The sequence below is a fragment of the Aedes albopictus genome, chromosome 1 (assembly GCF_035046485.1).
Source record: "Aedes albopictus strain Foshan chromosome 1, AalbF5, whole genome shotgun sequence".
Taxonomy (NCBI): domain Eukaryota; kingdom Metazoa; phylum Arthropoda; class Insecta; order Diptera; family Culicidae; genus Aedes; species Aedes albopictus.
In genome coordinates, this window is record NC_085136.1 from 308,164,073 (window position 1) to 308,191,653 (window position 27,581).

General features: G+C 38.4%; 1 protein-coding gene and 1 long non-coding RNA gene across 3 annotated transcripts in view; one reads left to right on the forward strand and one right to left on the reverse strand.

Moving 5' to 3' along the window:
• The window catches only part of LOC109405405 (uncharacterized), a 98,523-nt gene extending 74,221 nt beyond the window's left edge, over positions 1–24,302 (forward strand). The window contains exon 7 of one of the 2 annotated variants that reach the window (XM_062847108.1): positions 23,534–24,302. In XM_062847108.1, the coding sequence (XP_062703092.1) occupies positions 23,534–23,742 (209 nt within the window). In that variant the 3' untranslated portion in view covers positions 23,743–24,302. The remainder of the gene's footprint in view (positions 1–23,533) is intronic. The other variant, XM_062847109.1, reaches the window with a different exon arrangement.
• Positions 24,303–25,566: 1,264 nt separating this feature from the next.
• LOC134287673 (uncharacterized) lies at positions 25,567–26,603 on the reverse strand. The gene is made up of 2 exons (XR_009997441.1): positions 26,219–26,603; positions 25,567–26,157 (listed from the first exon to the last, which is right to left on the reverse strand). It is a non-coding gene; the product is annotated as an uncharacterized LOC134287673 (long non-coding RNA).
• Positions 26,604–27,581: the final 978 nt, after the last annotated feature.

The following is a 27,581-nucleotide window of genomic DNA, read 5'->3' on the forward strand; positions in this document are numbered from 1 at the left end:
GGTCATGGGTTTGATTCCCAGCCCCGGCACTTGCAATTTTTCGTCAGTTGCTTTTCCCCCGAGAGCAACTGACACTGACCCTCTTCTGATCCCCATGGCTCAAACGGACCCGGATACCTGAACATCGGCGAACTGCTACTCATAATGGACCCCCAATTGGACTGGAAAGGAACAACGGCCATCCATCATAATCCTTGTGCTCATCATTCTACTAGGTATAAAGTAGAAAAAGTGAAAGCAGCAGAAAGGCAACCAGTTCGATAAAGTAGAATAGAATCTAGGCGCTGTACAAAAATGTAAGTGCAGCTGTCAATTGAAATTGCTCACGTAGTGCCCCAGTGGACAATAGAGCTGTAAGGTTAAGTGATTAAGAATAAAAAAAAATACCCATTGTCACCCTATAATGTTTTACAAATGTGTTCAAAAATCTTATGAGTTTTACTAAAAGTTCTATAACTTTCAGAAAACTTATTCTATCCCACTCAAAATTTTACCAAAGGAGCTTTAATATATGATTCATGATTGGTCAAATTTTCAGCGTTTTTGATTGACGTTTAAGAAAGTTATAAACATTTGAATGAAAAATTATTTGACAAAAAAATTGCTGTACGGACAATTGTGTGTATCAAACAGATCTATAATACACATTGATTTTGCATAATATGTGTTTAAATGGATAGTTATTAGAGACTAATCTCAACTTGTCACACTTTATAAGATCATTGTCCAAAATCGTCTATTTACTCTGTTAGTTTTGTTTGGAAATATAACACCAGAAATATGAACCAGAATTATGTTTTGAACGACTTTTTTTTTTAAATACCGAGAAATGAAATCTTAAGTTTGCAAAGGAATTCTTCAAAGGGGTATCCCAAAGAAGCTCTGAAATTTCTAGCAGCATTACTGCCAAATATCGTTGAATGCTTCCTAGTGGAATTGAAATATCATGTGGAATAAAAATCTGTTAGAAATTTAAATGGAATTCAGTAGAAGTTTTTGGACCCCTTCAGAAAATAGATCTCACATATTAAAGGGCCCACCATATAGCTAAGCGTAAACGCGGGTATATTAATTAAAACCATGCTGAAGGTGATTTCTAGTCGGTAACTATAAACTTCCTTGACTTTCTTGGGCATCTAGTTTTTGCGCGTCTGCACAAATCCATATGTTCATTGAGGAAGTTTTAGCATCTTTAAAAGTTCTCATTTAATTCTAAGCTGAGTTTCAGGCGTTATCCTAGTTTCGACGTTATGCCAAAAAGAAGTAGACAGCTATTTGGTTAAGGAGAGGGGTGGGTGTTTTGAGTAGCCTCAGCATATTTATACCAACTACCTTTTATAACTAAACGTAACACGATGAAATTGAAAATAATAACAGTATGTTCTAGAAAAGCATTACTGCACTCTTCAGCAGTCACGCTGTTGTATTTTGTACATTAAGTAGAAAAAAAACCTCGCCTATTCTACACATATCAGCGTGGTGCTGGTAGCGGTTCCAATTTCTGGTTTTTCAGATCATCTCAGAACATAATCTTATAGAAGCGTTGATTGACGTTTTCCCGGAAGGATCATTGGAAGATTTTTTGAAGGTATTCTCGTAAAAGCCCTGAAACTATCACTGGAAGAAATCCTCGAAGTGTCCTTGTAAGAATTTGTGCATGGAGAAATTATTGAAGAATTTCTTAGAGGTATTTCCGGAGAAAAATCCTAGAATTCACCTGAAGGAATTTCTGGACAATCCCTGGGAGAATTTAGAAAGAATTTTCTCTGGGTGAATTCCTGAAGAATTACCTGAAGAAATGTCCTAAAGCACTTCTAGCGTGTAAGTACTTATATTTTTAAAGTAAGCCACAGTGACTGTGTAAAAATTACAATATATATTCCCGAAAGAATCGCAGGACGACTTTATGAATAAACTACTTTGCAGGAACTATAGGGAGTACTCTTGAAGAAATTTATGGATGGATTCCTAAATAAATCTGTGGATGAACTCCATAAAGATATCTCGAAGATAATTTTGAAAGAATACCTGTATGGCTTCTTGGAGAAATTCCTCTAGAAATCCTTCAATTCTTCTAGAAATCCTTCAAGTAATTCAAAAAATCTTCAGGAAATCCAAGATAAATTCTTGACGGATTGCTGAATTTTTTGAACGAACCTTTGAATGCATATCCGAAAAGATCCCGAGAGGAATTTCTGAAGGAATCACTACAGGAATTCCCGGAGCAATCCCTGAAAGGATTCCTGGAGAAATCCCTAGAGGAATTCCTGCAGGTATGCCTGGAGTTAATACCATACGAATCCTTGGAGGACTTCTGAAAGTATACCTTGAGGAATCCTAAAAGCAATTATGGGAGGAATCCCTGGAAAAAAAATCTGAAGAAACCGCATCAGGAATCCCTGTAGGAATTTCTTGAAAAAATTCTGCATGGATTTTTGGAGGAATTTCTGGAGGAATCCCTAAAGAAATTCTCAGAGAAATCACAAAAGAAATTCCTGGAGAAATCCCGGAAGCAATTCCTAGAGGAATCTCTGGAAGATATCATGGAGAATGTCCTGGCGGAATCCGTGGAGAAGTTCCTGAAGGAATTTCTTGGAGGCATCCCTGGATAAATTCCTAGATGAATTCCTGATGGATTCATTGGAGGAACTCTGGGAGGAACCTCCAGAAGAATTCCCGGAGCAATCCCTAGATGAATTCCTATAGAAATCCCTGGAGGAATCACTGGATGAATTCCAAGTGAAATTACTGGACACCCCGGATAATTCCTGTATGAATTCCTGGAGCAAACTCTGGAAGAATTCCAGCAGGAATCCCTGGATGAATTCCTGGAAGATTCCATAGAGGAATTCTAGGAGGACTCCGTGGAGAAATTCCAGAAGGAACCTTTTGAAATTTCTAGAGAAATTCTTGGAAGAATCCCTGGGGGAGTTCTTGGACAAATCCTTGGAGGAATCCCTGAAGCAATTACTAGAAGAACCTCAGAAGGAATGCCTGGAGGAACTTCTGGACAAACTCCTGGCGGAATCCCAGGAAGAATTCCTGGATAAATCCCTAGAGGCATTCTTGGGGAAAATACCTGGAGGGATTGCTTTTTTTTTATCTGTATTAACGAGATTTTTAGCCCTAGGCTAGTTCACCTCGGGACCCACGCTTTACTTCCCTTCCGAAGGAAGAACTCACATTTTGCGAGTTTGTCGGGAGTGGAATTCGATCCCAGGTCCTCGGCGTGATAGTCAAGTGTTCTAACCACCACACCAGGTCCGCTCCAGGGAGGAATTGCTGTAGTTATTCCCGAAGAAATTCATGGAGGAATTCCGGGATCAATTCCTGAACAAATTCCTGGAGGAATTCCTGGCAAAAATACCTGGCGTGATTACTGCAGGAATTCTTGGTGGAACTCCTGAAGGAGTTCCTAGAGAAATGCTTGGATGAAATCCTGGAGGAATGCCAGGAAGAATACCTGCAATAATTTGTCGATAAATTTCGGGACAAATTTCTTAGGAAATACCTGAAGAAAACCCTGGAGGATTGCCTGGAGGATACCTGAAGAAATCCTAGAGAAATCTCAGGAGGAATTCATGCAAGAAATCCTGGAGGAATTCTTGGAATAGTTTCTGGATAAACTCCGGGAAGTTGCGGTTGTAATTCCTGGATCAATTACTGGAGGAATTTCTAAAGGATTTCCTGGTGTAATTCTAAAGAAACTTCTTGAGGAATTCCCGGAGGAAACCTTAGAGAAATTTCCAGAGAAACTCTTGGAATAATCCTTGAGATTTCTGGAGGAACCTCCGGAGGAACTTCTGGAAAAAATCCTGTTAGAAACCTAGGCAGCATTCCTGGACACATCCCTAGAGGAATTCTTGGGGAAATATCCGTAAAATAATTTCTGGAGGAACCCCTGGAGGAGAAACTCCTGGATTAATTCCTGAAGGAAACCCTGGAATAATTTCCGGAGGAATCCCTGGAAATAATCCTGGAGGAGTTGCTGTAGGAATTCCTGAAGAAATACCTCGGGGTAATTCCTGAAGAAATACCTGGGGGTAATTCCTGAAGGAATCCCTACAGGCATTCTTGGGGAAAATACCTGTAGGAATTGCAGAAGTTATTTCAGAAGAAATTCCTGGATCAATTCCTGACAAAAATACCTGGAGTGATATTTCTGCAGGAATTCTTGGTGGAGTTCCTGAAGGAGTTCCTAAAGAAATGTTTGGATGAAATCCTGGAGGAATGCCTGGAGGAATATCTGAAAAAAATTCTGATTGATTGATTGATTTATCTTCATTATAGAGACTTTCAGCCCTTGGCTGGTTCGTCTCTTTATAAAAATTTCTGGATAAATTCCGGGACAAATTTCTGAGGAAATTTTTGAAGAAAACCCTGGAGGATACCTGAAGAAATCCTAGAGGAATCTCAGGAGGAATTCATGCAAGAAATCCTGGAGGAATCCTTGGAATAGTTCCCGGATAAACTCCGGGAAGTTGCGGTAGTAATTCCTGGATCAATTGCTGGAGGAATTTCTGAAAGAATTTCTGGAGTAATTCTAAAGAAACCTCTTGAGGAATTCCCGTACGAAACCATAGAGAAATTTCTAGAGACACTCTTGGAATAATCCTTGGGACTTCTGGAGGAACGTCAGGAGGAAAGCCTGACGGAACTTCTGGAAAAATTCCTGTCAGAAACCTAGAAAGCATTCTTGGACAAATCCCTGGAGGAATTCTTAGGGAAATATCCGTAAAATAATTTCTGGAGGAATCTCCGGAGGAATTCCTGGAGGAGAAATTCCTGGATCAATTCCTGAAGGAATCCCTGGAAGAATTTTCCCGTGGAAAATTCCTGGAGGAATTGCTGTAGGAATTTCCGAAGACCTGGACCAATTCCTGGAGAAATTCTCCCAGAGGAATTCGAGGAGGAATTGCCAGAGGAATTCCAGGAGGAATTTCTGGAGCAAATACTGGAGGAATCATCGGGGGAATTCCTGAAAGAATCCTTAGAGGAATCTCTGGAGGAATTTGTGATATATTCCTGGGGGAATTCCTGGTGCAATTTCTGGAGGAAACCGTGAAAACATTCCTGGAGGAATCTCCAGAGGAATCCCTGGAGAAGCAATTCCCTGGAAAACTTCCTGCAGAAATTCCTGAAAGAATTTCTGAAGGAATTCCTGGAGGATTTCTTGCATAAATTCCAGAATTTTCCTGGGATTATTCCTGGAGGAATTCTTGATGGAATTTCTGGAGGATTCCCCGGAGAAATGCCAGGATGAAGTCCTGGAGGAATGCCTGGAGGAATACCAGGAATAATTTTCGGATAAAATCCCTGGAGGATTTCCTGGTGGATTCCTGAAGAAATCCTTGAAGAAATATCTAGGGGAATCTCAGGAAGAATTCATGTAGGAATGGGGGAATTTTTGAATGAATCCCTGGAGGATTTCCAGGAAAAATTCCCGGATAAATTGCCATAGTAATTTCTGAAGGAATTCCTGGATCAATTGCTGGAGGAACCTCTGAAGGAATTCCTGGAGTAATCCTGGAGGGATCCCTATAAAAATCCCTTGAGGAATGCATTGGGGTATTTCTAAAGGAACTTCTGGAGGAATCCCTAGAGGATTCCCTAAGGGAATCCCTAGAGGAATTCCGGAAGGAATGCCTGGAGGAACTCCTGGAGAAATTCCTGGAGGCATTCCTTGTGGAATTCTTGGATGATTCTCTACAGAAATTCCTTGAGCAATTCCTAGAGGGCTTCCTGGAGGTCTCCTTGCACAAATTCCATGAGGAATCCCTGGCGGAATTACTGGAGGAATCCATAAAAGAATTCCTGGGAATTTCTAAAATAATTCTGGAAGTTGTTCCTGAAAGAATTACGGAACCCGACTAGATGGACATTACAAAATTATAACAAGCTGTGTTATTTTGTTACAATATTTTTCTATAACAAGGGTTGTTATAAAACATGTACCGTTAGTAGGTAAAATAACAGAAATTCTAACAAAGTTGCCATATGAAAAGAATAAAAATATAATAACTTTTGTTATGACCATAACAAAAATATTACTAAACCTGTTCCATGAAATATGGTAGAATTTAACAAAATTATAACAAATTGTGTTATAATTCCTTTGCAACCTTTTAGGGTAAAAACTATATTTTTATACTCATTTTTTGGGTAAATATTTTTAAGTGTGTATTTCTATTTTTAGAAAAAGTAGGTGACATAAAAAAAAGTTTCCAGTACGTTATAAAATTTTCGGATCCGAGCGGGATTTGAACCAAGACACCTACCATCGGTAGCAATCTGACGCCTCTGCCAATGAGGCCATCACAGCACTTGAAGAGGGCGGTGATAGAAGCTTTACTGGTTCTACGTATTGCCAGTTTCTTCATTCAAATGCTTGTTTGTCAGACGCTTACGAGCGGGGTAGTATGACGTCACATTGAACTCGTTGACGTATAATAGACTTGATTTGTCGTTAGTGATTTTGTTTTAATCTATCACCATTATATCATATGCAGATATGATAATAGCTGTAGATATAATTTAGTTATATTCCACATTTTTTTTTTCAATTTTATGTAATGAAATGGAATCTATCACATAAGGGGTCATCCATTAAGTTTATCGTCACGTTCGAAGGAGGCACGGAGGGTTGAAAATTTCCAATTTTAGCGTGACGTACTTAATGAATGCTTTCTAAGGTCGAAACAAAATAGTAGAATAAACAAATTATAATGATTTAGTTCCACTTTTGCTTTCTCCATATTCAATAGCATTCATTACTTGGTATACTTTTTGGCGAAAATAGAACAGCACTACTGTTTTGGTATTTATTGTAATCGATCTATTATTTTCGCGTGTAAAGATACGTCATTTGTGTAAAATCCAACTCAAAAATATTGGAAGGTATACAAAACGTACTTCCATGTAATGTAAACATTGTTCGTCCGGTTGCAAATTGCAGCACATGCAATATTCGTCGAAGACTAAGTTAAAACAATAAACAAACTGAGAATTTACTTTTTTCAAAGTTGTATTTCTTTGTTCTTACTTAGAGTTTATCGATAGAAACAACCCATTATCAGAGATGGAAACACTCTCATCGTGAATCAACTCGCGAGTGTAAAAGCAACAAGCGGTTTACTCACGGTGCCGAGAGTAAGCCGTGTGCGAGTTTATTCGCACCCGGTAGCTTCACGAGTATGAAGCAAAACAAAAACAAAAACACTCATGAATTTTTATTCGCGAAGAACAAGTGGAGATGCGGGAATTGCATTTCAGTGCGATTTTAATAGCAAAACAAGTAATTATCCATCAGATAGTAGTGTATTGTGCTTTATTGTCCCTGAAAAGTTAATCTGTCGGCCGTGTAAATTAGTTTTTTCACAAAATTGAAAAATATTCAGAGCTGCTTCGCGAATCAATCACGAGTGCGACCAGCTTCGTTAGCTCGCGAGTGAAGGAAGTGCGAATATAGTCTGGCTTCTGTTGTTCACGAGTAGGATAGCTTTGCGTTTGTGTCTACTCAGCTACATTCCTCACTGTTTTCCATCACTGCCCATAATCATCATTTCACGTTAGAAACTTCATTCGTTTCTACAAAATGAAGTTCACAATCTTCCTATAACTTTAAAATTGTTCGTCCAATCAAGTGAGTGATGGTTTTTAGGATATACAAATGTGTTGGAAATAACATAATGTTGTTGATGGATCATCAAATAACTTATGAAAATAGCACATCTTCTTACATATTGGGAGACTCATGAAGTTAAATTCCGAATATCTCGGAAACGGTTACTTTCAGAAAGGTTATTACAGCAGACGTTCGGTCAGTGCAAGCGGTTTAGCTGCAATGCTTTTTAACTGCAAGCACCTCCAAATATCAAAATGGTGCGCCATGTTAGCCCAAATGAACAGACGGATGATGTTCTCGTTCATTTAACGTCAGTTGATGGTTTGTTGATACTGTCAGGCGTTCCAGTTATCGGAATTTTGTTCGCTAAGTGAAACGTAAACATGTAACAGTAATCGAACGTCTACTGTATCATTGACTTCCTACTAATATATGAAAACGGTCTGATGAAAAATTCCAAACCTTTTTTCACGTTGTTTACCCGACTACCTATCGCGTAAGAATACAAAACTAAGGTTAAGGTTGAAGGATTCGTCATTGATATAATCGTCATCAATGAAAATTCCAAAGCAGTTTTCTCGTCCAAAACAGAAAATTACGCAGCGAAAATGTATTCACTGTATTGTGGGTGGGGAACGGAGTATAGTGAACACATTTACATAGCAAAATTGTTAGTTTTGAACGAGAAAACTGCGTTTGAATTTTCAATTATGACGATTATATCAATGACGAATCCTTCAACTTTAACAGAGAAGACAGAAAAGCTAATGATCTGATGAAGGGGAAGTTTGTTAATGTTTACTTGTTGTGTTCACAACAGACAAGACTTAACAATTGTGCCAAAAAACTAACCCAGATTCTACAAAAATACTGTGCTGTTGCGTCAACAGGTTCTTCGCCACAGCTTCCAGCAGAAATTATGTTCTTTAAAACGCTACAAAGCACTGCTGGTTTGGGAAGAATTTGACAGATTATAACTAAATGATAACTCTGTTGCAGTTTTTTTTTTTTTAACAGATATGACGCCGTCCCCAAATTACGCGTCGCTCAAGGGAGAGGGAAAGGTACAACCGAGCGTTACGGCCCATACACAAATTTTAGGACTTTCTTACAAAAAAGTGTAACGGAAGAGGAGGGGTTGTTAAAACATGACGATTTTAGCGTTGCGTTCTAAATGAATGCTATAAGTTTTGTTTTATGGCTTTTGGCTCGAGTGGTCAGTATTACAAAAATGGTCAAACTATTTCGCGTCAATATAAAAAACCTAACACATTTTGAAATTATTTTGTTACAAAAAATGTAGCAATTACTACAATAAATGTGTTATGAAATTATGTTATGGGCAATTACTTTAATATGCATAATGTAACAAATGCTGTTATATATCTGTTTAAATAAATAATACAAGTTTTGTTATAGTTTTGTTTTTAAAATAATAACAAATTTTGTTACAATTTTGTTATGGTTATTCACATATACGAATTCTTCCAACAAAATTATATCAAATTGTGTTATTTCTAACAACGGTTGTAATAATTTTGTTATAATCTTGTTATGAGCTTCTGGTCGGGAAGGAATTTCCGGGTGAATCCCCTGAGGGTTTCTGAAGTAACCCCATGAGGAATTCCTTAGGTAATCTCAGGAGAGCTTTCTTAGCGAATTACTGGAAAAATTTCTGTAGGAATCCCTGGATAAAAAAAAATATGAAGAAATTCGTATCTGCAGTAATTTCTGAACGAATTATTGAAGGAATACTTGTATGGACCCTTAAAAGATTTTTGTACAAATTTTTCAAGCAATTCCAGGATTATTTTAAAATAATTTCTAGTAAAATTTTCTGAAAGATTTTTTTTCAATACATTCCTGCAGAAATACTTCGAATCATTCCAGGTGGAATTATTGGAGCATTCTCTAGCAGAATTCTGGAAGGAATATATGGAGAAATCCCTGTAGAAATCTTTGAAGGAAAACCTGCAGAAATATTTTGAAAGATCTCTGGAGAAAGTTCTGAAGGAAACCTCGAAGAGGAGGAACCTTTAGAGATATTCCAGGACAAATCCCCGAAGAAATGTCTGGATGATTTCTTGAAGGAATCTCTGAAGGAATCCAAGATGCAACAAGTTATGGAAAAAATCCTGGAGGAATTGTTCATACTCATATAGTTTACGAAACTTGGAACAAATCTCAGTCATTTTATTTCCTCAAAACTGCAATGCCGATTTGCATATTAACATATCGGGCGTCCATCCCGCTTAAAAGTCATTTCAAGTCAGCCCCCCCCCCCCCCCCCCCTGGACGCCCTCCAGAAAAAAATCCTAGCTACGCTCCTCTTTCAGCCATTCCGATTCTTCTTGGCATAGGAATTCTGGTCCACAGAACCATTTGCTATTCTCGCAAAGGTTTGATCCGTTTTTCCATTTTGTCGCTTCGTCAGCGACATTGAGGCGCAATGGATTCCATCTCTGTTCTTCAAATTTGATTTCGTCCAAGTTTTCGCTTATTCGAAACGCAACAAACCCGACTAGAAGCTCCTAACAAGATTATAACAAAATTATTACAACCGTTGTTAGAAATAACACAAATTGATATAATTTTGTTGTAAGGATTCGTATATGTGAATAACCATAACAAAATTGTAACAAAATTTGTTATCATTCTAAAAACAAAACTATAACAAAACTTGTATTATTCATTCAAACAGATATATAACAGCATTTGTCACATTATGCATATTAAAATCACAGACAAACAGACGTAACACTTCGAACACTTTCCGATTAGAAAAATAGTCACGGTTACATGTTCGCCCAATGCTAAAAAGACTGAGTTTGGCCAACCATGAACTAGGTGGCGGTAGTGCGCAAACGTCAAACTCGAACAAAACCGATGGAAGCGCCACGGGTGGCCCGTCGGCCAACTATCACATTTTAAAATTGGTCGTTTATTGCGCACTTCCCACCCGACTGGACCCCTTTCGCAGTTAGTATAAGTGCGGGATCGTGAATAAAACTGCGATTTTGCATCGAATCGTGTCGGTGTCTTCTGCGCACTTATTCAGCACATTGTAATGCATAAGTGCGCAGAAGACACCGACACGATTCGATGCTAAATCGCAGTTTTATTCACGATCCCGCTCTTATACTAACTACGAAAGGGGTCCAGTGGGGTGGGAAATGCGCAATAATCGGTGTACGATGAGAATGATTAGAGTGATGCGTCTGTTTGTCTGTGTTAAAATAAATGCCTATAACAAAATTTCGTAACACATTTATTGAAGTATTTGCTACATTTTTTGTAACAACGCGACATGGCGAGTGGCGACATGGTTTGATCATTTTTGTAATGTTGACCACTCGAGCCAAAAGCCATAAAACAAAACTTATAGCATTCATTTAGAACGCAACGCTAAAATCGTCATGTTTTAACATCCCCTCCTCTTCCGTTACGCTTTTTTGTATAAAAGTCTTAAAATTTTGATATGGACCGTAACGCTCGGTTGTACTTTACCCTCTCCCTTGGGTGACGCGTACTTTGGAGACGGCGTCATATTTGTTAAAAAAAAAATGCAACAGAACTCTAGCATAACATGTGAAAAGTGCTTTGTTTCGGTCGCTGTAGGGCTTATCTCGATCCACTAAGGCCCTTTTCACATGTTACGCTAACTTGTTATTATTCAGTTATAATCTGCCAAATTCTTCCCAAACTAGCAGTGCTTTGAAGCTACTATCGTTATGCGATATCATTACAGCTGGAAGGTGTAATGAAAAAAAAAAACTGTTGGGCTATCACCATGGCTTGTCGGATGTAAACATTATTATCAATACAAACTGTATACTGGAATATAGCTGGAAATCAAATACTTCACAGCTATTTTTGCCTTTCTCGTACACTAAGTGTACTGGAAAGGCTATATGTTCACTCCAAAAATGACTTTTCGATAGAAGGCCCGGAGGGTCGAGTCACATATACCAATCAACTCAGCTCGACGAATTGAAGTGATGTCTGTGTGTATGTATGTGTGTGTGTATGTATGTGTGTGTGTGTATGTGTGTATGTGTGTGTACAAAAAAAACTCACATCACTTTTTGACAGTAAACCTTAACCGATTCTAATGACCGACGGTTCATTCGACGGGGAATCTGGTCCCATTGTTTCCTATTGAAAATGGTTTGGATCGGTCCAGCTGTTCCGGAGTTATGGCCATTTAGGTGTTCCGGACCGGTACCACAGGAAGGGGCCAGATATGAAAATGCATTTAACACATGCATGCGACACATCAAACCACGGGATTTTCGATAACCTGATGAACGGTAAGCAGGAAAATAGTCTCAGACCATATCTGAACCAGTAGTGTTCCGGAACCGGTTCCGTGTGCCTCGCCGGAAGTGGCCAAATATAAAATTGTACCAAACCCATGCATGCGACACATCAAATCGCGGCTCTTTGGATAACCTGATGAACGGTTAGCAATAAAATGAAATCAGACTATATTTAGGAAAACGCGTAGTATTCCGGAACCGGTTCTGTGTGTTCCGCCGGAAGTGGCCAAATGTAGATGGGAACCAAACCCATGCGTGCGACACATTAAATAGCAGCTTTTTCGATAACCTGAAGAACAGTAAGCATGAGAATAGCCTTAGATCACAGCAGAGACTACCGGTAGTGTTCCGAAACCGGTTCCGGGTGCCCCGCCGGAAATGGCCAAATATAAAAGTGAACCAAACCTTAGACCAAACCGCATGCGACACATCAAATAACGGCTTTTTCGATAACTTGGTGAACGGTAAGCAGGAAAGTAGCCTTAGATCACAGCGAGACTACCGGTAGTGCTCTGGAACCAGTTCCGAATGCCCCTCCGGAAGTGGTCAAATATAAAAGTGAACCAGACCCATGCATGCGACACATCAAATCGCGGCTCTTTAGATAACCTGATGAACGGATAGCAAGAAAATGGTTTCAGACCATATTTGGTACAACCAGCAGTATTCCGGAACCGGTTCCGTTTGTTGCTGGAAATGCATATGAGAGCCAAACCCATGCATGCGACATATTGAATCGCGGCTATTTTGATAACCTAATGAACGGTTTGCAGGAACACAGCCTTTGATCACATCAGAGACTACCGGTAGTGTTCCAGAATCCGTTTTGTATGTTCCGCCAGAATGACCAAAATGTAAAATGAATCAAATCCATGCACATCAATTTTCGGCTTTTCAGAAAACCTGTTGAACAGTTAGCAAGAAACTAGTCTCAGACCATAAGTATTTAAAACAATAGGTACAGTCTTGGAACCGGTTCCAGGTATCTCATAGGAAGTGGTGAAAACAGCGATAAATATGTGTAAGAGAACAAAATCTTTACAAAACTGAAGCAGGCTCAACAAATCACACCTTTTTGCCTTTCTCGTTCACCTAAGTGAACTGAAAGGCTATATGTTCACTCAAAAAAAGAATTTTCGTTAGAAGGCTCGGAGGGTCAAGTCACATATACCAATCAACTCAGTTCGACGAATTGAGATGATGTCTGTATGTGTGTATGTATGTGTGTCTGTGAACAAAATAAGTTCACTCACTTTTAAGGCACTTCCCATTGGCCGATTTTTCGGATTATAGCTCGAATCGAACCGGAATTTTACCGCATTGTTTGCTATTGAAAATGGTTCGGATCGCTCAAGGCGTTCCGGAGTTATGGCGGATTTAGTTATCCGGGCCTGCATTTTTCACGCGAGCGACAGGTGTAAGTAATTTGGTTAGCAGGTGACGACCGCGACGACGGCCGCCGCAACACACTGCACACCAAGAGAACCAGAGTAGGTGAGAATGTGAGAGCAAACGACGACGACGAAAGAGTGGCGCTAACGTGCTAGACGGCGGTTAGGTGCATTGAACGGAAGCTCCATCCCGAAATCGACTGATTTGTCCGATCATCCAGCCCTAATTGTCAAAATCTTGTTTTGGAATGACGAATCAGTACGGCAATCGTTCTAAAATCGAATCACGATCATCTCATTCGCGTGTGAGTCGACGCACGCTGCGTGAATGAACATTGGTTGCAAAGCGAAGGTAACACAGTTTCGTCAAATACAGCCATCGATAGCGTAACCAGTTCCTTGATCGTTACACTCGCGAAGTTGACGTTTGAAATGCACGCTAACTCACACCGACATAACGGCTGTGCTGGTCGCTCTTTACATGCTGCACATTTTGTGTGTTGCATGGGCCTTACTCATTGCTGTGTTGGGGGGGGGTGAAGGTTTCACCATGTGTGGAAAACACACATTCTGTGGAACGCCTGGAATATGGAATCCGCTTCTATATTAGCTTTTGTTTATAGGGAAGTTGAAAAACATGCATTTTTCATGATTTTCGAAGATTTTTTCCATCGAATAGCTGAAGCAGTTAGAAATGCGTCAAAACATTTCCATTTCCATCTGCTTTCCAGCTCTTCGATGGAAAAAATCTCGAAAATCCTCCTCGTGTTTACACGTGCCAAACTGTTTGACTGCGGCTCAGGAGACGATTGACTGTTCCGTTTCCACCGAGCCGCACAAAAATGAGTATGAGGCCGGGAACACATGGAATGTGTGTGGCGCGCACACATTTTAAACACATTCGGTCATTTGTGCATGTGTTGCAGCGCTCTGTGCGTTGCCAACACAGCCGATGAGCGAGAAAAAAAATAGTGTGTGTGAAATTGGAAGGAAAAAATCTGCATAAGATTTCCAGTAGAATTTTAGTAATTTTTCGCATCCAAATCATATAGCCTTCAGTACACGCTTTGCCAAGTGTACAAACTTTTCCGCACGCATCAACCAACATCAAAGCAAACGCTTGACATTTCCGATGTTTTGTCAATGTTGCGACCGCTGTTGGCTTGCTGGGTTAGGGTTATGCGTGCGGAAATATTTGCACACTAGCGTGTACTGAAGGCTTATGAATTTGAAATATTTATTCAGTATAATTGAGCTAGTATTTGCTATTATGGTATAATTTGGCCTATACTCGAAAAGGTGAAATTCTCGCGCTCAGTATCATACGGGCGTATCTACAATGATCGATTTCGCTTCATCGATTTTCTCTTGAATAATAACTTTACCGGCAAATCATGTTCGGTTATTTTTGTTTTGGATGCTAGTCCTAGTTCTCCTTCACCGAAACACACCAAGCAAGAGGTCATCAGAATATTGGTCGTCGTATTTCCCGGGATAATCCGAAGAGAAAATCGATGAAGAGAAATGATCATTGTATTGTTCGTGCAGTTGAAAATCGGAAATTTTGACACGCGAAAATCGATGTATCTCCTAAACCGTAAGTCGGGCACAGTGCGCTGGATAGAGCGCCAGATCCGCTGTCCAGCGCACTACGTCCGACGTAAGGTTGCACATATGGATTTTGAGAAAATTCGATTGTCGGGTGTGGGGAAACTTCGGGTTTCAACCGCGACGCGACGACAATAGCTACGCCTGAATGACAGTGTTGCCACATTTTTTTTCGGTTTTCATCTGTGATTTTGGTCAAAAAAATCTTTTTTATCTGTAGGAAATTTCAGAAAATCTTAGTAATATGTGTGATATGTTAATGTCTCCAAAACCGAATATTTTTGAACAATTTGTTTAAAAAAAACGGAAAAAATGTTCTTAGAATAACGTCGACTAAAACACTCCCAGGTGAAGAGCATCAGAAACCACAAGAACGTTGAAAACAATGCACCTGAGGCTTGGCCTAGGCCATCCAACTAGAAGATTTAATTTCTATTATTTAAATTTGAGTACCTGAAAATTATAATAAAGCTTTTTTTCACAAAAATCATTGTCACTGTTTTAAAAATCTTTTTTATTGCAAAAATCTTTGATCTGTGATCACAGATATCTGTAGGCGAAAATGGGAAAAAATGTGTATAATTCTAGGTAAATCTGTATAATATAAAGGTATGAGTGATACTAAACGCGAGAATTAAAACTTCGGTTAGTCTCAGTGCCATCGGTGACCACCAAACAGTTCCCTTGAAAATGAGGAAACATATTGCCATCATCACATTCATGCATGGATCGCTAGTGATGGATGACAATTACACGATTCGATTTTGCATACTTTCAACTGCAGTAAAACCCACTTGAAATTGAAAACATATATATATGAATCACCTTAATTTTGTACACTATTTATGAATCACCATGTTGATCAAATGAGTGATCCATAAACTGTGGTCATTTTTGCCGATTCATAAATTGTGGGGTCACTGTACAATTTATAATACGATACAGTGCGAAATTTCCAATAACTTTTTTTGGAGTTTCACTATGCTTCCAAGCGAGTTTCACTTACTCCATGGAAATCTCCTGAAAAAATAATTTGCGAACGGTTTCTTGACTTTTTCCAGTGAAATTGAAATGTTATTTCCTCTAATTCATTCATTAATTATTTCATTCTAGTTGCCGGCATCCTAAAGTTCAATGTGTTTTCTTCCAATTATTGAAAACGTTAAATCAAATAACATTGTAGAAGCTATGCTATGATTTTTTTAAATTATTGATCAAAATTTAATATGTGTTTTTCAGTTTTTCGGGGTAAATCACGCCGCCCGTTACGAGAAAAATGCGCCACGAAATGTAACACGCCAAGAAATAACGTGGTTTGAGTGTTGCATGCATCACGGCGTTTACCCGACGTTAGTGCTGCAACTAATAACGCAATTAATGCACATTTGGAAGGTTCTGATTTTCGTCTCTGTGTTACTGTAGTCATAATTCAAACGCCAACGGCTGTTTTGGTGTTACGGCGAAGGCCGGCGCATTTTTCCCCAAAAGTACTCGCGATTTTGGACTACAAAATACGCATTTTTACACTTAAAACGGCCCTTCTTGCACAAATCATAAATTTTGCGAGTTAGCAAAGAGATTTTCACATCAAGTTTTACAACTTTGCTCCATTTCGATCTGCAAATCTGCGAAAAAACTTTTTGCATTCTTACATCAGAAATGGCTGAAATCGGTTTTTAATTTTAACATTATATTAATTACTCACTTGAAGTGCAAATTTTCGGTAATACCAATCCGTGTGGTCAAATTATGAAATTCAAATAACTCAACGTACATATGTACAGATGGGTAAATTATTGGTTAAATTGGGAAAAAATCCACAGCTCAGGTGAGATTTGAACTCACGACCCTTATTATATTAATTGGTAAAATTCCAAGTTTTATTGGTTGAGAAGATAGAAAATGAAAAATGCTATCGATTATTGTAAACATGTCATATGAAAAATTATGTTTTCAGGGAGATATTAAGGTGGGTCGTTGTATCTCGGTAGCGCGTATTAAACTGATTTTAAGCTCTTAACCTTCCTTTTGCATCACGTTGGAAACAGGTCGCTGGCGTGGTGTACGGTTTGGGTCAAAAATGACCCTAATGCCAAAGGAGTGGTAAACCAGGTAATATTGTTACAAAAATATTCTTAAGATACCATATTGTTTAAGCTGCGCATCACTCACGTAGTGATGAAAAAATTACATTCAATGCAGCAAATTAGCCGCCGCCGTTTAGCTATTTCACCGAGTTTGATGGTACACTCTTAGATCGCGTTCTAGCAATCGCTAGAATATAACCAACAGACAATTCATATAGGATGTGTGTTCCATCATTAGTAATATTACGCTCCCATATTCATCTTATTCGAAAATAAGCGAGTAGGGTAGTGGAGGTATTTTGGCCCACCCTGGGTTTTTTTATTATATTTATTATATAATCTCTACCAAATCTTGGCAAATGATTATTGAAACTTTCAATAATCATTTGCCAAGATTTGGTAGAGATAATTATGATAAATGTAATAAAAATCCAGGGTGGGCCAAAATACATGCCCCGGGCCAAATTACCTCCACTACCCTATCTTCTGGAACAGGTTCGTTCACATTTTCCGGTGCTAAACAGGGTGTACATGATGAGTGTGATAATTGTTGGAAAACGACGATATAAACAGGTAAAATTACGTTCGGAAATGCCAAAAATTACGTCAGAGGATATTACAAATTTATCTGCTGTGTATATTTTGCATGGAAAATATGTCAAGATTTAAAAAATGATTACTTGAATATCTATATGATGCCGCAATATTAAATACGGCGATTGTTTTCTAGAATTTCTAGATTGAGTTTAAATAAGGGCGAAAGTAACATGAGAGAGTTCTCTTCATCGATTCTCTCTTCTGCAAATTAAAGTGACAAGATGCAAGTATTGTTGAACTTTTTGGTCACTTTAATTTGCAGAAGAGAGAGTCGATGAAGAGAACTATCTCATGTTACTTTCGCCCTTATTTAAACTCAATCTAGATTTCGACACTGATTTTTCATTTGGGCCTAACTGATATTTTCGAGTTCTCTTCATCGATCCTCTCTTTGTGCTATCACAGAATGTGTATTGAGTTTTCCAAAGATTTTTTGGTTGAAATGCGAAGAAGACGACTACATATTGCTATAGAAACAAAAAGAATAATGATTTTGTTTGTTTTGATCAAGTTATTAGCGAAAGAGAGAGTCGACGAAGAGAAATCGATCAAGTCAGTTAGGCCCTTATGAAAAATCATTGTCGATTTATTCTTTGAAACCAAATAAAATGGTTTTCATTGGATAGTTGAGGAAGATATTCGGAATTATAAAAAATCGATCATGCTCATATAAAATATATCCATATTGAGTGGACTTAATAATTAATTATTAAATTATTTATCACTTGTGTTTTGTTGAAAGGATACTTTATGACACGAGAATGGCACCATCACCGCTAGGTGGATTAATTAGGGTTTTTCTAATTCCTGTTTAAATCGCATCAACTTCGAACAAAATTTTTCAATCCCCTTTTGCGTCTAAAATTACTGCGAAAAATTTTGATCCGACTGGTTGCTCCTCGCGCTCTGTGATATGGTTTAAATTTGAATTGGATTCAGTGTGCAGGAAAAAGTTTATCAAAGACTGTAAAGTGATTTTTTGTTGTGAAAGAAATTATATTTTAGCTTGTTATAAAGTCTTGGTATTGATCGGCCTCCAGTAACAGTAAAGGTGGTCACGCAGTCAACTAAGAGGTCTGATATTTTTCAGCTGTCTATACATTGACCATAACGTTGGAAATATTGGGAAATATGTGCCCAATAAGTTTCCCAACGAGGATGGCTTGGATAAAATTCTTGCTTTTATAAATAAAGTATTCACAGGATTCAGGGTGCTTTCGTCGACGGAAAGATCATGAGTACATATTCGACGAGAAAGGCACTATCACCACTAGGTGGATTAATCCGGGTTTTTTTTCTATTTTTTGCGGTTCTTTTATTGCACTCTTATCCAAAAGCGGAATAGTTCCCCTTTGGAGTCGGAGGGGTCATATATGACCCCAACATAGAAATGGCTGTATAAATTCACCCATTCGATAAAACAGAATACTGTCTTCGGCAAAGTTGTTGCAAATTGAGTCCTCTAAGTATTAGAGAAAAATGGAAATATTTGTATTTGGGCCTTCATTGATAATCTAGAACATCCTGAACACCATGAAATTTGGAAAAACGAAATAATTGACATACCAGTTGTTCTAAAAGCTGAACACGGATGTGGGTTATGTTTATATGTATTCATTTAGCCTTTTTCAAGAATATCAAAATGTTGTTTTATGTTTTGGGATGTTCTAGGTGTTCCAAACTGTCCTATAGTGAAGTCCTTCAAATCTACAAGAATAATTTTATGTATTTTCGCCACAAAAATAGCATTGCATAACCTACTTGTAGTAGGCTGATATAATTGGTATTTTGTAGAGCAAGCCATGATAGGATGTTGAGGAAAAACGTCATTCTTGTTTATCTACTAGTCCAATAAAGATCTGTTTTACTGGCTATTACACTACTGGAATCCGTGAAGCTCTTGACATCCACAATGTCATTTGAAGACACTATAGGGATATTCCAGGTCAGCGAAACTACCTTGGAGTTCAGAACTTTAGGTCTACATTCGTCACAGTAGCCATATCTGTTATACTCAGTAACGCTGCATAATCAACCGCGGTTACTGGAGCAATCTGAAGTCTACCAGTTTATTATAACCCTTTCGGACATTTAGGGTCGTCCAAACTGTTCTATAATGAAGTCCTTCATATCTACAAGAATAACTAAAATAACTTTATGTGTTTTCGCCATAAATAATAGTATTGCATAATCTGCTGGAATCCGTGAAGCTCTTGAAATCTCAAATGTCATTTAAGAGACACTATAGGGATATTTCAGTTCAGCGAAACTACCTTGGAGTTCAGAACTTCAGGTCTACAATCGTAACAGTAGTCATATCTGTTATACTGAGTAAGGCTGCAACTGTGGTTACTGGAGCAATCTGAAGTCTACTTGCTTATTATAATTCTTTGGGATATTCAGCGTCGTCCAAACTGTTCCATAATGAAGTCCTTCAAATCTACAAAAATAACTTTATGTGTTTTCACCACAAATTATAGTATTGCATAATCTGCTGGGATCCATGAAGCTCTGGAAATCTCAAATGTCATTGAGAGACACTATTGGGATATTTCAGGTCAGCCAAACTACTTTGGAGTTTAGAACATCAGGTCTACATTCGTAACAACAGCCATATCTGTAATACTGAGTAACGTTACATAATTATCTGTGGTTACTGGACCAATATGAAGACTACTTGATTATTATTAACCTTTGAGACATTCAGGGTCGTGCAAACTGTTTTAAAATGAAGTCCTTCAAATCTATAAGAAAAACTTTGTGCTTTCGTCATAAATAATGGCATGGCATATTCTGCTGAGATCCGTGAAGCTCTTGAAATCTCAAAAGTTATTTAGAGACACTATGGGAATATTCCAAGTCAGCCGAACTACTTTAGAGTTCAGAACTTTAGGTCTACGCTCGTAACTTGAAAATGGCTCCTTCAGTCTTGACAAAATTCAAATACAGCTATTTAATCTCATTACATCAGGTATATCTGACATACTGAGTAAAGTTTCATGAACAATCGCGGTGACTGGACCAACCTGAGGTCTACTATATATTAAAATGCACCTTTGGGACATTGAGAGTCATTCAAACTATCCCGAAGTTTAGCTCTTGATAGTTATAGTAGTTATTCTCACAATGAACTTCAAACTGTAATCTGTAATCGCCCTGGCATATCATAAGTCATTCCAAAATAATTTTGAGATATTCCAGATCAACAACACTACTCCGGAGACCATTGGTTTTGGTCCATACTTAGATATTAAACACCAGAAAAGTTTGAATGGCCCCAGCTGATCTTGTGATGTACATTGAACTTTCAGAACACTCACTGGGCATGATAGCTTACAAATCGGAGCTTTGTAAAGTGAAAGAAGTTACCGTTACACCCGTAGACTTTAGGATCTTAACTCAAGAACATTCTGGATGGCCTAGGATATCCCGAATGATCTTATATTCACTATTGAACTTTCAGAAGACTTACTGGCCATGATAGATTACAAATCGTAGCTTTGTATAATGAAAGAAGTTACCGTTACACTTGTAGACTTTAGGATCTGAACTCAGGAACAGTTTGGATGATCTAGGATATTCCGACTTATCTTATACTCTTTATTGATCTTTCAGAAGACTTACTGAACATGATAGCTTACAAATCGTAGCTTTATATAATGAAAGAAGTTACCGTTACACCCGTAGACTTAAGGATCTAAACTCAAGAACTCTTTGGATGACCTAGGATGTCCGGAAAAAATATTCTGCAGAATATTTTACCTTTTTTATGCTATGGAGCACCAAAACTACAGAAATATGTAGGATAAACTCCATAATAACGCTTGGAAAAAAAATCTGTCAATTTCTTGATTTTTGCTTTGGCTGACCAAGCCATGTGGGAAATTACACTGTTGAAAATGCTTTGACATTCATGTGCACAACAGAACATGTGCTCGATGAACAAATTGAGATTTGAAATTATGAAAAGAAATCCACGTACTCCGGTGAGACTCGAACTCACGACTCCCAATTCGCTAGACGGGCGCTTCTATTCCTTCAAGCTACGGAGTCACTCGACTATCTCCGTCGCCAGCAGGCCTAGAACTGAACTCGATTCCACAATCGCACATGGTTATCTTCTTTTCACAATCCAAACCCCCTTCGGATGGGATTAGATGAACATCTAACACATTGTCTGTTGTGCTCATGTATGTCAAAGCGGGAGAGGAAGTTATTTTTTTAATTGTCGAGAGCTTCGGGCACTGCCTTCCAATCACTTATTGGTATGGCAATTAGTGTGCAGTCGGACTCTCGACGGGTCGGTCCCAAAGACTCCGTAGCTTGAAGGAATAGAAGCGCCCGTCTAGCGAATTGGGAGTCGTGAGTTCGAGTCTCACCGGAGTACGTGGATTTCTTTTCATAATTTCAAATCTCAATTTGTTCATCGAGCACATGTTCTGTTGTGCACATGAATGTCAAAGCATTTTCAACAGTGTAATTTCCCACATGGCTTGGTCAGCCAAAGCAAAAATCAAGAAATTGACATTTGTAAGGTGCTACGGTCACCCTTACCGTATTCGGTCGGCCGAGGACCGACCCGTCGAGAGTCCGACTGCACACTAATTGCCATACCAATAAGTGATTGGAAGGCAGTGCCCGAAGCTCTCGACAATTAAAAAAAAAAAAAAAAAAAAAAAAAAAAAAAAAAAAAAAAAAAAAAAAAAAAATAACTTCCTCTCCCGCTTTGACATACATGAGCACAACAGACAATGTGTTAGATGTTCATCTAATCCCATCCGAAGGGGGTTTGGATTGTGAAAAGAAGATAACCATGTGCGATTGTGGAATCGAGTTCAGTTCTAGGCCTGCTGGCGACGGAGATAGTCGAGTGACTCCGTAGCTTGAAGGAATAGAAGCGCCCGTCTAGCGAATTGGGAGTCGTGAGTTCGAGTCTCACCGGAGTACGTGGATTTCTTTTCATAATTTCAAATCTCAATTTGTTCATCGAGCACATGTTCTGTTGTGCACATGAATGTCAAAGCATTTTCAACAGTGTAAAAAAATCTGGCTTCAAAGGGTTAAAGAACATTCTTTCTGCTGGAAGCTGTGGTGAAGAACCTGTTGACGCAACAGCACAGTATTTTCTAGATGATGTTGGGTTAGTTTTGTGGCACAATTGTAAAGTGCATTGACAAACTTCCCCTTCATCAGATCATTATCTTTTCTTTCTTCTCTGTTAACCTTAGTTTTGTATTCTTACACGATAGATAGTCGGGTTAACAACGTGAAAAAAGGTTTGGAACTTTTTATCAGACCGTTTTCAAACTTTGCTACACGGAGACAAATTTCGTTCGTTTGAAACAAAAATATTCATGTTTATTCGGTAAACTGATAAAACGTTTAAATCTAAAATTTTAATTTTTAAAACTAACTCAATTACACATTTATTCGGACAACACCCATTGAGGAGCCCCCCGTTCCGCCGTCGAGAACATAAACAAAACTCACAAGTTGCAGCTGCAACATCAAACAAGATTTCCTCCTGCAAAAAAGGTAAGTTTCACCGAAAGTCTCCACGAAATCCCGTTGTTTTCGGGAGCATATGTTATCTAATAGGAAGGAGTCATTGTCTATTTAGATGACGTCATGGTTTCAGGACGCACACAGGAGGAACTTTGGACTCGTTGGACTCACAGGAGGAACATAAATAGAACGCGTCAAAATCTTGTTTCAAATTTGTGCAAAAATAGAACGGGGTCGTATGCCAGCTTCAAATTTTGAAACAAAACTGTTCGAATTTATAGATTTGAAACGCCTGCTGAAGATGGTCAAGATGCAGTTCCAGATGCATTTTACAACTCCCATACATTTTATAACGCTCCTGGAGATGCCCTAATGAAACAAACCATTTTCATTTCATTTCAGCTCTCAAAATCCACATTTCCACCGAGATGAACGACGAGCTGGTCAAAATCGGCGGCTTCAAAACCGAACACCGGGGACTGATCGACGTCAAAGGGAAAGGACTGATGGACACCTACTGGCTGGACTGCAAGGAGGGGACAATCCCTAACCACCACGGGGAAGTGGCTTGGTACGCCGATATGCAGCCCGTTTATTTGAAGATCGTTTAAAACCGCACATCGAATGGAGGAACAAGACAAAAAGCACCCAGAATAGATACAAATTTTACAGCTTATTGCAAGACAACAGACGAAACACACGAACAAACCCATATGGCTGGATACAATAGACAGAAACCGAAGCCTTACAGTTTTAGTTGAATAGTGTTTTAGAAGATTTAGAACTGCGCGGTGAGTCATGATTGGGGCTGCAGGTGAATGTAGTAAGGTGTGAAATATTTACACGATAAACTGAAAACTCTAGTCCGGTGAAGTGAAATAGTGTAACCATTACTGTTCAATTAACCAGACAAGCTGACGGAAGACGAAAAATATCTGAATGTTTACTCGTTGATAGTGTATGTGTGTTCTACATGTATATGTGATATAACTAAAAGTTTAACACTAATTATAGGTAAATGTGACTCAGATGGAATGGAAATATACGTAGATATATGCGAATCCGGTATATTTTGCCGAAAATCACGTGTTTCATTTCAATTATATTTGCGAAAGGATAATTAGGTAGGGTGAGTGGGGGTTGTGAATAATGATTACTCGCGGTTACGTGATGCATTCGGGCAAACTTTAGATTTGGTTATGCCAATATGTACTATGATGCCTTGGCATAGTATGATTTGAGTTACATATCATCTAACCACAACTGTAATTTAAAAGCCATAACTGATGACATTGGTCCAATATTAGATAGTGTTAAATGAAACTCACGTGTAGCTAGTCATGCAAAGAAATCGAATTTGATTACCATCACATGCCATACCATTAGACAAACAACTCACTTTCCGAATAGAAATTGTAATGTAGAAAACATCAGCATACATCTATAAAACATTAACATGTAATGTATATCGTTGTTCTCCTAATGTACTCAGACTTCAATGTAACATCTAAGTACACAGTAATACATAAGATTTACATGTGACATTTAAGTCAAACTTCAATGTGATGTTGAATTTAACATCATATAACATCCAAAGACAACATCTTCTAATGTTACATCAAAATCAAATATCATATCGATTTCAATTGTTGCCCACTTGAAACATCAGACTACATCTAACGACAGATAAATGTAATGTAACGTAAGAATCGTACATCATTTTGTTGTCATGTATTGCTCACTTGAAACATCATCACGGCACTAGAATGAAACGTTACATTAGAATTAAATGTCATATTGTTGTTAAGTGTTGCTCACTTGAAACATCAGAATACATCTAACGACACACGATTATAATGTTACAATAGAATTGAACATCATATTTGTGGTGACGAGTGCCTTACTCGTTCATGTGCTTATGCTGAAACAACATTCTTCTCTGCACTCGTATCCATGCGCACCTGAGTAATGGTACGATCGCCCACATACAGGGGATAGACAAAATGATCGGGACAAGCAAAATTTTCACTTTCCAAAAAATGTTTAACTAGCTGTAACTTTTCGAAAAGTGCATCAAATATTCTCAAATTTTTACTGTGAGTGCATCAACTAGTTGTGCATCAGTACACTGAAAAAAGGGACATGGTAACGGTGACCAAATCGAGGGTGAAATTAAAACACTTTTACTACTTGATTTTGGTAGACCATGAATAATTTTTAAAACTACCATGTGCAGGGTTCAATTTACCATGTCGTGTTTCATTTGCATTTTATGGTATTTTTGACTCTCCTTGTATAGTTGATTTTACTATGTGCGTGGTTCATCGCATTGTTGATTTGACCACATAATACGGTATAAATTACTATGCGTGTGGTACCATGGTAGTGTCTCCACCATCTTTGTTTACGTTTCACAATTTTGTGGAAAAAATAAATTAACTTATTTGTGTATTTATTTCAAATATTGTAAGTGCATAAATCACAATAAACAAAAAAAATACAAAAAATAAATAAATTACTTTGAGTTTCTGGGTGATATCCGTTGGAAATCGATGACTTAATCCGGGTATCTAGGCGGCTGGTATCAAGCTGGAATTTAAGAAGTGCCGGAAAACAGTTCTTGGGACCGGAACAGTTATTGCAGGGTTGCACTTCCATAGTCGTGTTGCGTGGCAAAAGGTTCGACTTTTCCGATTTGGCGACGTCACATCCGGTACCGCTGAAGGGGTTTTTGAGGTGGCTCCATCGAAATCGAAAGTGGTTTTCTGACTTCTGCAAGGACGATATGCTGATACCGGAGGAGGTAGTGGAACTCCCGGCTGCTCATGGAATAACATCGTTTCCAACTTTCCACTTCCTTCTCCTACTTCATGTGCATTTTCTTTTGGCACTCATTTGTTCCTTATTGAAGTGGGTTTCAGCTCTCTTTCCGACTTGAATTCACCGGACATCGGTGTCGTTGGTGGCGATGGGGTTACTCTTCCAAAATAGTTGAAGAGCAAGTCCTGCACTTGGTTCTGCATCTGCTGATGAATTGATTGATAAGGTACATAAGTTATTGATTGAGAATGGACAAAGATAACTCACCATGATTCCTCCGATTGACTGAACGACTAAGTTTGAAAAATTAAAATAATTAAATAAGGCGACTGATGATCAAATATTCTTGTTTGGAAATTCCAAGCCTAATGCTGGTTTGCAGAAATATTAAAAAAAAACGCTTGTTTCAACTAAACATTGAACGTGCTGCTTATAAACATGAAAATAGTTACCAGAAACACAAATTGCGTAATTAAATTGACTATACTTAATAGTATCTATTACCATGCGGCTTGCTTTCGGAGCATAGTAACTTTATTGAAAACATGGTCATAAACAAAGATTATTTGGTCATTGTTACTATTTTGGGGAATAGTAAAATTAAACATGGTTGAGTAGTTTCGTTTACCATATATTTTTTCTCAGTGTAGTTCAAATTTGAAAAAGATCGGGTCATTCTCCACAAAGTTATAAAGATTCTTGAAAAAGGTAAAATTATTCGATAGCCAACTTTGAGCTGTTATATCTCCGGATTCAATGAACCGATTGAAATGAAATTTTGACCATTTATGGCTTATATAATGAACTCTGGAAAACATTTGACTTAACTTGAAATTTTTAACAAGAGACAAAATTATAGCGATATTAATTTTTTCACGATTTTTTTAGTAAATTGGTCCATTTTTAATATGCATTCTATAACTTTTTTAATTTATTGGTGGCTATGTTGTTACTTTCCTTCAAAACACATTTATATATAAGTTTGCATGAAGCAGGTTGATTACGGTAGGTAATCAAGGTTTCTTGTCCTTGGATCGTAACGAACGATCTGATATGACAGCGAAGTGTCATAACCGCTACACGTACCCCAGATGAAACATTTTGGTAGGGGAATGATGGACCCCAACTCAACTCCTTCACTTCGTGTACATCACCGAAGTGACGTAGATAAACAGCTATATCTTCGTTGCTTACACACTCGGAGAGGTCATGAACTTTGACCTCCGTACAACCGCGGTCAATCGTCAATCGCACTGGATATTTGCAGCCTTCCACTTCGAGCTCGTGTCGTCCGTTGTGTTCTCGCACTATTTTTTCGGCCATCGCAAGATCGGCACATTTAACATGCGCGCATTTCAAAGAATGATTAATCTGCAAGCGTTTCACTTGGCTGGGCAGTAGACCAAGGGTTTGATTAATGAACCCGTGGATTTGCTCAAAACTTGGCCGTCGCGGAAAGTTCGCTAGGTCTACTTTGAACGTGTTCTCTCGTGAATTGAGAGCCATCACAGCGAACTGATGGAACAGCTTCTCGCAATTAAAACACGTCCAACCGATACGAAGACGGATTTTCATAGCTCATTATATAAGTCATAAATGGTCAAAGTTTCATTTCTATCGGTTCATTGAA